The sequence below is a fragment of the Tinamus guttatus genome, unplaced genomic scaffold (assembly GCF_059628265.1).
Source record: "Tinamus guttatus ecotype Peru unplaced genomic scaffold, ASM5962826v1 Tinamus_guttatus_pri_ptg000058l, whole genome shotgun sequence".
Lineage (NCBI taxonomy): Eukaryota > Metazoa > Chordata > Aves > Tinamiformes > Tinamidae > Tinamus > Tinamus guttatus.
The window spans coordinates 5,023,309-5,040,000 of record NW_028288592.1 but is presented as its reverse complement, the minus strand read 5'-3'; the positions used below and the strand labels follow the sequence as shown (position 1 = coordinate 5,040,000).

Sequence of the window (16,692 nt, the reverse complement as noted above, 5' to 3'; positions counted from 1 at the left end):
AAAGACCATTAAAGACTGTAAAGACTGTAAAGACTATGCTAAGGTCTATTATATGAAGAATATATCATGATCAGAGAAATTAAAACAAAAGAAAGAAGTGTCTTTGGGGAACTTTGTCGCATGTAATACAAAGGAACTGCATATACATAGTAACTCTAACAGTTCTAGAATACAGTGAACCTCTTGTGCATGTATAATTGATTTTAACATATCCAGAAAGTCAGGTATGTCCAGGATGTGTTGGGCTCTCTAAATGCAGATTAACGGGTATGAACATGTGCAAGTGGACTACACAACTGCAATGATTCCAGATTGCCTGTGAGTATATCAGTCATGGGAACACTGTACAACAAATCTAATACAAAGTGGGTCATAACTACCTACCACCCCACTAGAATAGAGATGCTTACTAGCAAACAAGGCTATGAAAGAACTAACTGGTTGGAGGGCAGCTTGGTGGAAGTCTACGGAAATACTCTGAGACACTATTTTGTTCCAAAGATAGTTTTTAGACATTTGTACCACCTTTACACTCCTCCCTGCACATACATAATATTCACATCCTCTTCAATAATGCCATACCAGCTGCTGTATTGTTATAGAATAAAAAGAGTTGTTTTCTGGTTTCTTAGTAGATAACAACCCATTAAGAATAAGCTTGTAACTTCATTTTTCACCTTTGTAGTCCATTAACTGTTACAGCTTTCCATGTATTATAGGCATTCTGGAACCTCTTGGCTTGAGTGAAAAGACACACCAACAACCAGAGAGTGTAAAGGTTATTTAGGTGATACTGGCTTTCTTTAGCCTTCCGTTTAGTGGATCATTGTATTATCTGTCTTAGGTTAAAAGTTTGACGATTCTCTCTTTAAGGTTTCAGAAATGCCTAAAGCTCACATCAGGATAAGCTTCAGAGCATGCTAGGTGATGTATAAATACATATCCTGAACTCAGTATCTTAGGAAACTACAAACTAATACATAAAGATATGGTAACATTTAAGAAATGGAGTGAAAACACAGAACTGAAACGTTCTGAAAGGGATATTCATCAAGGCCTGTTTATATTCTTGTTCAATTAGCATGCAATATTCAATACGATAAATACATCTATATGTGTGTGCATGCATACAAAACTGAAAATGGAATAATAACAAATGTTTACCTAAGCAGTAGCGGGACAGCAGCATATCATAGAATCATAGAATGCTTAGGGTTGGAAGGGACCTCTAGAGATCATCTAGTCCAACCCCCCTGCATACGCAGGGACACCTAAAGCACGTGGCGCAGGACTGCATCCAAGCGGGTTTTGAAGATCTCCAGAGAAGGAGACTCCACAACCTCTCTGGGCAGCCTGTTCCAGTGCTCTGTCACCCTCACTGTTAAGAAATTTTTCCTTAAGTTCCTATGGAATTTTTGATGTTTCAGTTTCCGGCCATTTCCTCTAGTCCTATCAGTGGCCACCACTGAAAAGAGACCATGACCGTGCTCTGCACTCCCTCCCTTGAGGTATTTATATACACTGATTAGATCCCCTCTCAGCCTTCTCTTCTTCAGGTGAACAGGCCCAGCTCCCTCAGCCTCTCCTCATAGGGCAGATGTCTGCCCAAGGAAGTGCAATGAAATGAAATGAATAGTGAATCGAATTCCCCATCAGGTCAATTGGTAACAACTCTCCTTAGAAAAGGACTCTCTCAGAGAAATAACCCAAATCGTAACACAGACTTTTTAAGTAAACCGCTGGAGCATCTGTCTGCTGCCTTTGCTTGAAAACAGCTCTGCCAGAAGGGAACCTTTGGTAATGCTACAGGTTCCTCTGAGTCCTTAATATTTGTAAAATATACTCTTATATGTCTGCATACTGATTAATCTGTATATATATGTGATATATATTTTAAATATCTAAGAATTTACTGCAGATAATATAAAATGAATTCTAAATATGTATGTTGATATATTTATCATTAGTATCTACTTTGACAGACAATAGACTACAAGAAAATAGAATTCTAACTATGAAATAATTATTTTCTGTTTTACATCAAGTATATATTGGAATTTGAATATTCTGTATTATAAAACAGTAGCCAGATGTCTAGATGTCACATCGCTACAGAAGGTCATAAAATATAACGATATAGGCATAAATACTGGACATTTTTAATATATGGATTTGCTAAAGTTATATTTTAATTGGTGATATCATACTAGTCAGGAAGCAGTTATTATTGATTATCTGAAAATAACTTAGGAAATTTCTATTAATATGAAGGTTAAAATGCATTTCTGAAAGAAATTGTTTAGCTTCTTTTGTGAACATGGTGAATATTTTATATTTTGTTATAGAAAACAGCATGCACATTTTCAACGAGAGTGTCCTTCCCATAACACCTCAAATAACATATTCAATTTAAAATGTAAGCATGACATTCAGGCTTCATTTGCTGTAGGTGTCAATCTAAAAAAATATAAATTGATGCAGACAGAAAATTCTAATCTGATGCCCTAGGGCCAGATCCAATAAAAGACTTAGGCATCTAAGTTAGGTGTTAAAGAAACTAACTTTTATGTGTTTGTCCCCTAAAATGGAATCTTGGGCTGAGGCAAGGTGGGCCTTAGGTTCCTATAGATTGTATGGGGCAGGTACCTAGCTAGGCGCTTGGGATCTAATGAACTTGACAGGTTGAACTATAATTTGCCTAAAGTCAATATGAACTTGTGCATAGCTGTCTGGATCCAGTCAGTGGAGAAACTCTGGAGATAGGTTTAACCTCCCTCACGAGGTTGTAAAGGCTAAAGCAAAGTGGTAAAATACTTTTTTTACAGTGCTTTTTTTTTTTTTTTACAAAAAGCACACTGATTAGAGATGCTTTCATTCTACAGCAGTGAGATTTCACACCTCCAACACTGCAGGATTTAGAGCAGGCATCGACTATTCTGCCTTTGGCTGAAACACTTCAGAGTCAATGAGCAAGAAATGGATTGGGTTTCAGCAGTCTACTGCTAAGGTACTCTGATAGAGTTCAGATCCTCTTTTTTTTCTAGACTATTCCTAGGCTTAACATTCAGCACCAATGAATAATAAAATATATATCAGAAGAATACAAGGGATTGTGTAGAAAACTCTCTTAGTATTACAGAAATGTTAGTATTTTAAGAACCTGAAGTGACTCAGAGTCTTAATTTTTTGATAACAAACTGAATGGATCTTTTATGCACCAGCTAATACAACCCCTATGCTGCACATAAGTCCTTTCTGTGACACATAGTTGTTTTTATACAAAACAAATATGCATCATCAAATAGTCCATAATCACAGGTTACAAAATTAGATACTTGCTCTTGATGACTGCTGTCAAGTACTGGAGCTAACATCAAGTGCTTGAACTTACCTCCTTCTTTCCAGGATCATTTGAAATTCTGCAGCCTACTTTCAGTAATTTTTGAAAAATTTCCTATCCTCTAACAAGGAAAGAAAGACTACTGGAAATTTCATGTACCTGACTTTCCTCCAAACACAGATCTTGTATTATGTATGAACTGTAAGGCATGAGTGTTCTGCAGTCTCCTACAGTCCAGAGTTGGAACCTGGCTGGGACACAGTGTAGATCTTCTAGAAAACAATTCCATGTTTTCTTCTCATGGACCCCAGAGAGTGGCTACAATGTGAGATACTGGGTCTTGCCCCAATATAAAGCTGTGACCAGTTGCACTTCTGGAATTAGCAGCTAGAAAATATCTTTAACACCCATCGCATGTGATCTTTGAGAAAATAAGTTCTTCCTTCTGCAAGCAACCTAGAGGTTGAGGTGCAAACTTTCCTATTTTAATAAGTTATGAATCAGGTTCACAGAATCTAACTTCATTCTTGCTGGGATAATGATAAACTAAGTTCAATGGAAGCTGAGGCCACATAACATTTTACATACCAGAAACTGAGACCAGATTTTCAAGACAGACTAAATGCAAATAGATCTAACTGCACCAAAGATTTAACAGTTAACTCTGTCTGTACCCCACCAAGCTGTTATTCATTTTGCCTATGCTGGTATGCAGTTTCTAAAACACCACACCATGTTCCATAGACTGGGTAAATCATCTCCTTTGCTTTATTTTTATACAAGATAAGAGGTATTTTCTCCTTTTTATCCAAGTCAAGGATAAGATCAGACAGACAGCCCCTCTGACTTATGAATTCTTGTGAAAATATACATTGACCAGTTATTTCTGCTACAACTTTTTTTTCCCTAGGTAAATTATATATTGATTATATTTATATTTAAATATAAATTCTATATTGACTGAAATTAAAATTTCCCAATGTTCAGATCACTGGAGATCTGGAGATCGATCGATTGATCTATCTGTATATCTTTTTTTTTTTTTTTTTAATGGAATAGGGGCCAGGATGAAACAAGACAAGAGTCTCCTCTACTAGGTAAGATTTTCCAGATTCTCACAGGTATAATTAAAAGCCATTTTAGTTTCAGTTGATACAGTGGCACAAATGTGGTTCACACGAAACCAGGGCAATATTTAAATGCTTAGTGAAACTTATTTAGATTTTTTTGTTCTCTTTTACTTCTTTTTCTTTTGAATCAAATGACAAGATCAATGTAATTTCAGCTTAAGAGTATCACTGTCTATACATCTTATTTTTTTTATGTGATTGCAATCTGACTAAATTACAGTGGTAAGCAACAGTTGGGGATCCAACTGCAAGCTCACAGTGACAGAAGTAGATAATTGCTATCTCCACAAATATCTCTGAGTTAAATCACTTGTTTTAATACAGATTAGTTTAGTATTAAAGTTACAGGGTTGGTATGAGAGGCATGATAAATGCAGTCATGACAGAAAACAATTTTTAATTTAGTATACCCTATCAATCTAGATAGCCCATGAATATTTACCACTAATTCAGTAGGCTGGAAGAGAATTAAAAAAAAAAAAAAAAGGAAAAAGAAAAAAGAGGGAGAAATAGAAGGTTTGACCTAAACGAGGACTATGGAAAAAATAATAAAAAAGAATTCTCAGCAATTTTACAGAGAACAGATCTTTAAAAAGCCTAAAAGCCTGAACTGGTTACTGTATTTGAAAATACATTCAATGTATCATCACAAAAACAAACCTTCAAAAAAATGACATATATAAAAATAGTAAGAATTCTTAATATATACTTCTCTCTGCTGAATTTACCAGTAACTTCAAAGGCTGAAATAAAATCATTTACGGAAATTCGAAACAAACCTATTTGATCACACCATACTTCTCAGTAGGGATATAGTTTGCAGGGGCTTAGTGAGGGCACAGTATAAGCTGAAGCAGGTTGTGTGTGCAATGAACCAAACTAAATGGTTTATATAAAAGAAATGTTGTTTCCATTAATTTTGGGGGTAATCTCATTAAAAATGCCACCTGTCCAGAATGTAAGTGCCCAGGGTTTAATTCTTTTTCCTATCTCAGTGTTCAAGCACAAGACAGAGAATGTAGCATCCTATATGTATTAAAATACTGTACAAAATATTTGATTCTGAAATCTGCATTACTGCAGCTAGTTTCTCCAGCTGCATGTCAATGTCTGTTTTTTTTTTATCTTTTACTTTTTCTCGTTGTACTTAAAGAAATGATTTCTTGATAAGTCCAAAAATATATTTTTACCCCTACTCTAACAAAATATTGATAATCTATAAATAGTACTTAAGATTCATATATGTTAAATAAATGCAATGCATAGGATGAACCTTTTAAAAATACAAGCGCCCCCTCAAAAAAGAGAAAACACACAGCAACTCAATTTAGCATGCCAATAGTGATAAAATGGTACCATAATCAGTATGAGCGCATACAGATTTTTTACCTAGATCAAACACTTTCATCATATACTCAATTAAATTTAAATCCCATTATATAATGTGTACCAGTCTCATTTTATGCAATTTTCTAATTTAATGATGTGGTATTAGCTTTTCTCCTTTTCACACACATGGACTAATTTTCATGGTACTCAGCCCCATTGGGAAGCAGGTCATTAAAGTCAACTGGAGTGAGACAGAAACTTAATACCTAGACAGTGTTGTAGAAGAGCCAGAAGCACAGCAGTAATATAAACCTGTTTTTCACTCATTATAATAGCATTAATGAATAAAATGATCAGTTAGATAATGAAGAAGTATCTTAAATTTTGGGTAGCTCTCCTTTCTGTAATATTTATCAATTTCCTCTCTCATATAAATTCATTAATGTCTCAGTCTACAGAGTAGAAGAATAAAGAAAGTTACCACCCTGTAAGAGTTTAACTTTTAAAACAACAAAATTTTAAAAATCAAAATATAAATAAATATCACAATTATAATAACTTATAGCTATTGAGATAATTCTTGTTTGGCACAGGAATATTAGGATCATAATATTCACATTACCTTTCTCAATGTGTATTCTTTTTGTCTCATGTCCCACATCATGACCAGCCAGATCACCTTCTTTAGGGCCAGGAAGGACATTAGGTGACAAACCCATCAGCATTTGGTTCATAGATAGCCCATTCTGATGGACAGCTGCTGGACACAAGCAGAGACAGAAACAAGATCAGCCATAATATTAACTATCACACTTCTGTATTTACTCTATATATTCTTACCCTGAATTATACATGAATTCTAAAAACTCCAGTGTCACTTTAATTACAATTAGCAGCAGCCAAACAGTGGTAGACTTTCTTCCTGATATTTCTGTTGTTTCAAAAGGGCATTTGAAAAAGAAGGGTTTAGTATCTTTGGACTCAATTAATAAGAACTGAAAATCAAAATGAAACATCTGGAGACTAGAAGGCTCCATATTATTTATTTATTGATGTTTTTGTTGATGTTGGCTTATTTAGTTGAAGAAATACTCTTGCATATTATCATCCTTAGCATGCAATCCCCAACTTCCTCAAATTAAGCATTGTGGAATTCCATGTAAGAAATCACAACTTTTCAAAAATACACTGTGTGTCAACAGCTGATTAGATGATCAGATAGCTTGAAAAGCTCTCAAACGTGTGAGAAACCCATATAAAGCATATCCCTATACCTATTTTGCTAGAAATTGTATTCGAAAGAGGCTTATGCCATTCTCAGGAAAGCATTTTCCCATATGTACTTTTCATTTCTGCTGTGGTCATCTTATTCTTGCCTATGCCACAAATGGAGATGCAGTTAAGTGACTTTAACAAACCAAAAAAAAAATAGTACAGGAAGGTTGACTTTTTAAAATAAATAAGTTACCTAATTGGTCCAGTATTTAAGAATTCTATTTCCTTAAACACTGCAAGAAACAGTGGGTACAGTTCAGACTCCTACCTGCTGGTAAGGAATCAGAGTGAGCTATGTAAACTTAAAAGCGTTGTACCTTATCAGAAACAATAAAGATCTTTTCATTTGATTTGCTTTTTCATTTAGTGAATAGTGAAAATCTTATTTAATAGTTGTAAAATATATACAATTCAAACAGTCACCAAAAAAAAAAAAATCCAGCTGTTTTTTTCAGAACTTTGTAAAGGCATAGGGAAATATATAGTACATAGTATATAGTTTATAGTATGTAGCATACAGTATATAGCAAGTAGTCATAGTACATGGGAAGTGAGTCTGATCTGTACTCTGGATCACCTAAGTGCTAAGAAAATAGAATTTTGAACTTGTCACGGTCAAGCTTCATTTACGGACATAGAATTTATCACTTCGTTTTTTTTCTTTGGTAAGCCATTTTTCATCACATAATAATAAAACATCTTTCATCTGAAAGTCAATGAATTGATAGCTTCCTGAGTCTGCAAAGAGCCTAGAAGGAAAGAATCTCAAAGATGCATGTGCTGCACCTAATTAACATGACTACAAATTTCATAGCGCTTTCTCAGGCAAATCTGTGTGCCAAAATCTCCAGTTTCACCTACTGACAAATTCCACTATGGAGTGATATAGTACTCGTAAGTATAGAAATCTGCAGTATAGCAATCACGAAAGGAACTGAAAGTGTAAAATGAATGTAAGTTAATATCTATAAAATAATATATGCTAAAAACCTCCATTTCTAGACTGTGGCACCCTGCAAATCCAGAGTCTTTGCCCTATAATTTACATACTGTACATGGAGTCTTGATAAAAATGGTAATACTGTGAGGTACCATGGTTTAGTCTCACTATATCTTGTGAGCTGTGAGGTGCTAATATTCTTTGTATCCTATTTCTCACCATTACATGCTTTCATATTTAAAGGATTTGTAAAATATGCAGAGGTTTTAATTGATTTACCCTATTTTTTTCCTTTACCAAGTAACTCTACCATGTAAAATGTTACCTACGAAGTCAGAATCAATTTTAAAAAATCAAACTACAGTAACAGATTAAATAAAACTCAATTTCTTTAAAAAATGTTTACAGTCTATGTTCACTTCTAAAAGTAATCTAGCAAATTGCTTTCCGAGTGCAATTCTGTATTTCATAGCTCATATCTTTATGTTTAATATGACATGATGGCAGTTTATATCAGTACCTGTTAATGTAGCATCAAATATTATGATACTGTAAACTGGGAGCATAATGTTGGGAGATAGTTATTGCAGCTGAATTTCAGAACGTGATGTATGGGAGATTTGAGGGCATTTTGATTAGAAAAAAAAAAAAAATCAAATTTGAAGCAGCGACAAGGAATGTGACTTACGGATTCTGTCTGAAGAGCTCTCAGTCCGTGCAGGAGAGCTGGACACACTGCTGCTTCGATGAGATGATGGGTGGCTGCCAGGTCTTCGGCCCTCTTCAAGAGATGGAGCAGGAGAAGGGCTGTCTGGAACACGTTCCTGTACCCCACAAAAAGTAATTTCAAAAAAAAAAAAATCGTGTTAGACAAAACAATCTCTGTGGCTTAAAAATATTGTTTTCCTACACTGAATTTCCCTCCTAAATCAAAACGTGTTTTTTTGTTCTTCTGTTGAGGTCTCCAGGATGTGCAGATTATTCTCAGAGAAAACAAGTCTAGAACTACAGACTCCACATTTTACCATGCAATTTGAGAGCTACTCATCCCATCAGGCTTTTAAACTGTCTTCTGAACTACCTATAAAAATAATTTTTTTGTTTTACTTCATTATTTTTCTCACTTGTATCAGCATGCTATCAAACTGGAAACATACATGTTGTTTACTAGCTTAGAAATACTGGCCTCATGGGTAGAGGAACCATTTATTCTTGTACATAAATATGGAAGAGGTAGCACTCGAACTCATGATGGGTGGAAGTTCACCCACATTTTCATTTCAGAGAGGCCTCTTGAAAAGCGAGGATGATAAAGAAATTATAATCTGTCTATTAGATCAACATTAGTAATATATCTGATGAAAGTCCAAATGTCTATGCCTGCACCACAGAGCACAAACCTGGAATAAACCATGTTTATTCTAGGAGTATTTGTCACCACTAGTCATGCAGGAAGCAATTCATCCACCCACATTTTTCAATCCAGGGGAAAGCTCAGCAGGACTATTGGGAAGAACTATAATGAACTTCAAGATGTCACTTGAATACTAAGGGCATGAGAACCTGCTTTTAACTGACCTGGTCCTGCTATGTGAAAACTATTGAGATGTTGCAGAAACAGCTGATATTTTCATGTAATTTGGACAGAAATTCCAATGTTCTAAAACAAGAGGAAATGCCCTCATGTTGCACAAGGGAAGGTTCAGGTTAGAGATTAGGAAGAATTTCTACATGGAATGAGTGGCGAAGCATTGAAACAGGCTGCCCAAAGAAGTGGCGAAGTCCCCGTTCCTGGCAGTGTTCAAGAAACATGCAGAAACATGCAGGCATGGTGGTGAAGGGCTTATGGTTGGACTTGATGATCTTAAAGATCTTTTCCAACCATAATGATTCTAGGATTCTATAAATGAGAAACAAAAGGAGATGAGTCTGACTGTTGTAAAATAGTACTTTGGAGGATTTTTTTTATCTTTCCCTGCATTTTCCTTGCCATTGCTAGTTTGCAAGAATCTACCTCTTTGTTAATTGGACATGAGTTAGGTTGGAGTGGTCAAATCATGATAAAAGTAAATAATTCCTACAGTAAAATCTGCTGGGAGGGGCTTAGATTTTTAAACAAGGTTAGTTCTGTTTTCTTTTAACAGTGGCTTCAGACTGGCTGAACCCTGAATAATAACAACAACAATAATAATAATAATAATAATAATGTTTAATTCACTAAATGCCTTACAACATTCTTTTGTCTTGATGCAATAGAAAAAGTCAATTTGCATGGGTTTAACAGCACATATGAAAACTTAATGACTATTTTTTTTTTAAAGAACATTCCCTTTCCTTACACTGCAAATTGCTTATGTAGTAGTCCTTGTTCTACAGGCACAGTATCTAGATGAATATTTATTTTGCTGAATGCATTCCTATGAAACTTAGCAGCATGATTATCTATAATAATCAATAGATTTGTTCCAGGAAAACTTTATGATAAATGTTTGCTAAGCTTGAGCTTGTGATTGCAAAGGGATTCAACGGTCCTATTAATGGAGTGGGTGAAGACCTTTCAGAACAACGTATCAAGACATTTAAGTGGATTCCACTTTAATAGTCTCGGGTTTTTAAGTCGAAAACATTGATGAGGACAGTTTAACTATGACATAGCTCTGGGCTTATTACAAGTTTGCCTGTGTTTATATGTCCATAAACCGCGTATTCAAGAGGAGGATTAGAATGCAGATGTTTTCAGAATGTAGAAGATTTATTTCTTTAGATTTAGTAGGATTTAAGCATGCACTGCGTGCAGATTTGGTATAAATTGGAACACAGTGTATTTAATCACTTATTTAATATAATTTCACTGTTTGGCATACAATGTATTGTTCTTAGAAGGGTTTCATTAAAATGAAATCCAGTGAGCATATAAGATTTGAATACAGAGCTGCAGAGTAAATTAATTTATTTAAACAGCTTAATTTGTTTATCCTATTTATTTATGTATGCTTTTACAGCATGTATTATGAGATGGATAGAGCAAAAGGAATGCACAGGACGACAAAATATAATTACTGAACAAACAAAACAGATAATGAGTTTTATTCCCATATAATATGACATAGCAGACCAACTCTACCAGAAAACTATATATGCTGACTTTATTAATTCATTTGTAAAATATCCTTTAACTCCAACAAAACATGGGATTGAACTATGCCGGAGTGGGAGAGTAATTAATTTAATACCTTAGCTCATTTTTTTTTTCTTCATAATTCTGCCAATCAATAATATGGTTTATAGCAATTCCTTCTCTATATCAAAACTAGGTGCAATAATTCTACGACTAATAAATTGAAATATTCTGTAGCGCTTAAAAGTCAGAGTGATAAGCTAACGGTGCTTATCAATATAAGGTGTCTTCCTTACTAGAGATTTTGTGAAGAAAGGATGGATTTTGTCTGTGGTAAAATATTTTTTATAAAATTATTACAAATATACTTTATAAATATACTTTACATTTATATGTTTTATAAAATTTACCACTTTAGCACTTCAGAGTGCTTTATTTTAAACATTTTCAAAAAATGCAATGAGCATGTTCAGTGAAAAATCGAGATGATCAAAGCTATCTTATGAATTCTGTAAAATCTCGCTTTTGTATAAATCTATGTGAGATATTACAGAAACACATTTTATTGAGTTATAATTTTGTCTCCTGTTCATATCTTTCCTAAAACTTGTCCACTTCTTCTGACAAACTCAATTTCATCTAAATAAAGATGTCTCTAGAGAACTGGAGGTTAGCTTGTACAGTAATTACGTTAGTTTTCTCTTGGCAAACAAATACAAAAGTTAAGTTTCAAATGCTTTGCCAAAATTTAAAAATGAAGAAGAAACTGTGTAGGGTTCAATTTGAAGACACACGTGAAAATAGGTATCTAAACATAGTTTTACCATGTGAGATAGACAACTTTAGAGATACCTAAATTTAAGATGCCAGCTACAGGCATGGTCACCTTGCAGGCAGATCTCTCCCATTTTGGTCATTTGAGGCATGATCAATAAAAACAACAGAGCACAGAAAATGATATGTCTCACTCTTATATAGAGAGTTAAGGGCTTAGTTCAGCTGGCCATACAGTATTATTCAGTATCATTTGAGATACTTAATGGTCTTGAGACATCCATACAAGGTTGATACACAAGACCTACAAATGATCTGCTTCCTTCTGGTGTGACAGCAGTAGGCTAAATTTACTAGCCTAGATACTGGCTTGTGAACTGATTAAACTCCATTGATAATATTTACTAGAAAACAAGAAGTACCAAATTATTTTTCATGTGTAAAATATAACCCCTGCTAGCCATCTTTTTTCATCAGCTTTTTGCATCCATATTTGTTTCTATTTTTTTTTTTACCAGCAAAAGCATGGCATGAAAAAATTGAGCATATGCAACAATTAAGATATGGTTGGCCAACTTTTCAAAATAGTGAAGACTTTCGATTAGGCATCAAAACAAGAGTCTATACTAAGCAAAGGACAACACACTCCTAAGAGTCAAATTCGGAGTATTCCATATTTTGGTGCTCTTTAAAATTGGATCCAATTTGCAAATTCTAAACATTTAAGAATCTGACATTTAACTCCTCCAAAAAATACTCCTCCCATGTATTTAATTTTTACTGTATGGATCTGCAATGCCCTTTGCTATCCTTTTATTTCATCGACATTAGAAATTTCAGATCCTCCATTTTTGTTCCATGCCTTTGTTCTATACTTTCATAAAACTGTATGAATATCTCTAATTAAAACAGATAGATAAGTTTGATGTACTTTACATTTTTCAAACAGTTCTTATATAGATGTAAATCCACTCTGTAAGATGCCATCTAAAAACTTCCTTTTAAAGAACTTTAAGAATTCCCTGAACCGTAATGTTATCTAGAAGACCATACACACAATCCTTTCTATACCATATATGCCTTTCCTCTCTTACCAGGTCACAAAGCTAGTTATCATTTTCTTTTTGCGTCTTTTTTTTTTTTTTTTTTTTTTTCTGCTCCAGCAGTGTATTTTCACTGTTTGACAACTGGCTCACAACCAAGTGTCTTCCTCAAAAGCCTATCATAAAGAAACTCTGATGGGGTTCAGCCTGTATCACTATCCAAGAGAGGACATTAATCTTTCTTCTCCTAGGAAGACAGTCATGGAAATGACAATTTCTATGTTCTCACCACTACAGTTTTTCCACATATATATATATATATATACACATATAATGTATATATAAAATTCTGTTTGTTAGTGATACAATTCCAGAAATATGTAGACAAAATTTTAAAATGTCTACCTGAAATAACTAGTTTTCATGGGCAGACTCCATCTTCTGCATATCTTTCCCTTACAAGTATTTTTAGCTCTAGCTTTTTCTTCCAGTTTAGTTTGGTTCTTCATAAGACTCATCTCTTAGTCATCCTTTAATTTTAGGGATGCCATGACTTCTAGACATACAACTGAGCACGCTTCAGGAGGTATATCACTACTAAAACTCTTCAGCTGTCTTTATGGTCTTCAGAGTTGAGCACATTTAAAAGTATTTGTGCTTTTAGTCATTAAAATGCAAGAGTTAATTATCTTCAGCTTCAAACTTTTCATTAGTTTAGATGACATCATATTAAGAAAGAATATAAAATACACATTTTTTCTACACTCTTAACTTTCAAAAAAAAAAGTTTTAGTAAGGAATAGTTCATCATATTCAGATCTTTCTAAGAAGGTATTTGGTTTCCAATCTCTTTTTTTCCCAAAGATTATAATAATCTCCTTCACAATGACCAAAGCACAGACTTTCAGTCTTCAGTTATATTTTGACCTATTTTGAACTCGAGTGAGAAGTATTTCAGGAATGGCTTTCTTGTAAAATTACATACATATTTTAGTTTACAAGAGTGAGAGAAATGAATTCCCTGCTTATCTTTTTCATTCCCTGAAAAGAGGATATTCTGCTTTTATAGTTTCATCTGTCCTTGAGTTTTAGCATAAAATGCTATAAGGTTCCAAATTAATGCTTAGTCCTGTTTACTATCACTATCTTGCTCAAGATCTTTCTGTCTTTCAAACGATGGAAATGTTGTCTTTCCCATTTTGTTCTAATAAGCATTTTTTTTAATTCTAATGAAAATTCAGGAGTTCTATTTTGTTGTCATTAATTGCACCATTGTTTTAAATGGCTGGTCTATTTTCTATAAAGAACACTGTAATCTACAATATTTGTAACAGATTTTTTTTTCTCTAATAAAATTCATGAATATCTTTAACTTTTTCAGCTATTGAAACAACTTCAGTTAATTTGATTTCTTTCTTTTTTACTTCTTCAATTTTTCCCTCATACTACCTTACTGTTTCCATCACAAAAACTGATAACTGCTAACAGAAATGTAGAAAGAGATCTATTGGAAAAAATAAAAAAGAGAGAAAGAGAGAGAGACTGTGGATTATATTGATTGCTATTGCAGCATTTGCTCTATGATTATTGTGAATGTTAGTAGCAGTCAACTGGAAGTTGGAACAACAGTAATCCTTTAACAGTAGTTAAACAACAGAGAGGACTAAATTCTTGGGAATCATGGTCAGTTCATAATGAGAACAATGCAGGAAGTGACTTCCATAGGTCTGGCCTGTTGCAGAGGTTAAAAAAGCAGACACTGATCAATAACAAGAAAAGTACATTTGTCCCAGGGAAACTAGAGCAGTGTCCGAGGTGTTGACAGCTTTGAATCATTCCTGGAAGCGTCACAGAGCTTTGTGTAGCAGAATTCTGCCTGCTATTTTGAATCTGCTTCTTTTTGGTACATATCCTTTCAGCTGACTTTATAAATTATATTTTGCCTTGGAAATGCACATTTTGACTAAGAAACAGTATATTCTTCCAAGGCAGAGAAAAGGTACAGTTAAAAGACCTTCCTATTTAATTATCTCTTTCTTATTGATAGGTTGGATAGACTTTTATTACCAGAAAAACAAAAACAAAAACAAAAAAACTTTTTTTTCCTATTTTTAGACATTAGTCTCACTTGCAAAGCAATCATTCAAGCTTGAGAAGCAACAGTGAAAATTCATTCCTCAAAGTCAATCCAAACTGTATTTCTAGTCAAATGCTAAGAATGGGACTCATCTGGCTAAAAGTAGTTGTCTACAGTACTCCAAAAAGAGTGGTCTCCCAGCTGCAACTTGCCAGATATACAATAGCCAACCTGTAGCTCATAATAAAATAAAATGTATTAGAAATTAAAATAATTAATTTTAAATACATAGATAGAAGTAATAAATGAGGTGAGACACTCTGCCCTCTAACACAAAGATGATTAAGACATAAAGAAGATGTTCAGCTGTACTTTGACATAAGATTTTCTCATGCTAAGTGAAGAAACAGGGAATAAGTGTACAGAAGTGTAAATATACATATTTATAGTAGTATAAACACACAAAAAAGATGAGTTAGAATAACCTCGAGATTTTATGCATAAACTCATACAAGTAATTTTAAGATATTTTCTCGACTCATAATAAAAAAGGAAATATTAATTTAGTTTATAATGTAGTCGGAACTTCACAGTTATATGACACTTTTCATGTTTGTTTTCCAGTATGTAAAGGCACATGCTTTGGGACATGATGCCCATTTAGCTTTTGTAGAACACTTATTGCAGAGTTTATTCCTTTATTACTATTTCTTTTTTATCATTAAATCGTTTATTTCCCTTATATTAAGAAACAAACTTTTTTCTCCCCACGTATCAGATAATGAGGAATTAAAAGAGGCTGCACTCTTTTCTTTATACTTGTCTGAGTATATTATTCTATAGATGCAGAAAAATTACGTTAAAGTAAAAATAAGTAAAGAAAAAATCAGGCTTTTCAGATTAGGCATCCAAAATGGATATTTCTGACTGTTTGGGATATAATTCTCTTTGTTCTCATTCCTTTTCTGCAAAATGGGCATGGTATCGCCAGCTTCATATGACTGTTCGAATATATATCTACTATTGTTTGCATAACACTTATTTTGTAAGGCATAGAAGTATCCATAGAAAACTTGCTTTCAATACAGTACTTAGATAATGTATCTACCATAAGACTTGGTCAGACAACGGTTTGACAATTCGAATAAGTACTGAATAAGTAAGCATTCACTGAAAGAGGTAGGGGTCCTGTGAAAAATACAGTATATGTTTGTGCAACCAAAGTCACACCATACTGCATAGCCCAAATGGAGTCACATTAATATTGCAGAGGCACTGGAATATTTCTGGACTTTAGGTTGTTGTCCTTTCAAATTTAGCAGTGGTCCTTTAACATAGGCTTTGGATGTAATTTTATTCAACACATGCAGAGAGAGACATCTAAAGATTTTACAGCAACATTTGATATATTACCAATTCTGGCAGTCTTCTCAAGTTTATAGGGCTTGAAAATCCTACTTAGTTGGTAAGAGCAGCGAGGTGGAAGGGGGTTCCCATCCAAAGTGTCTAATTGCACTTCCAGGACGCCTTCCAAGGCTCCTGTTCCTTCACAATGGTCTGCCAGCCAAGTCTGAGAAATAATCCATCTAGCCCTTTTTAAAAAGTTATCATTTCTGTAACTGAAAGATAAATCATCCGTAAATAACCCCCCCACTGAAACATCCCA

The 16,692-nt window shown here is 34.0% G+C and overlaps 1 protein-coding gene across 4 annotated transcripts in view; it reads right to left on the bottom strand.

Annotated features, from left to right (window-relative positions):
• Nucleotides 1-16,692, bottom strand: part of DACH1 (dachshund family transcription factor 1) — a 346,806-nt gene that overhangs the window by 90,617 nt on the left and 239,497 nt on the right. For 2 of the 4 annotated variants that reach the window (XM_088540288.1, XM_088540286.1), the window contains exons 5-6: nt 8,703-8,838; nt 6,422-6,559 (exon numbers count right to left, since the gene is read on the bottom strand). In XM_088540288.1, coding sequence (XP_088396414.1) covers nt 6,422-6,559; nt 8,703-8,838 — 274 coding nt within the window. The remainder of the gene's footprint in view (nt 1-6,421; nt 6,560-8,702; nt 8,839-16,692) is intronic. The other 2 variants (XM_088540289.1, XM_088540287.1) reach the window with 1 other exon arrangement.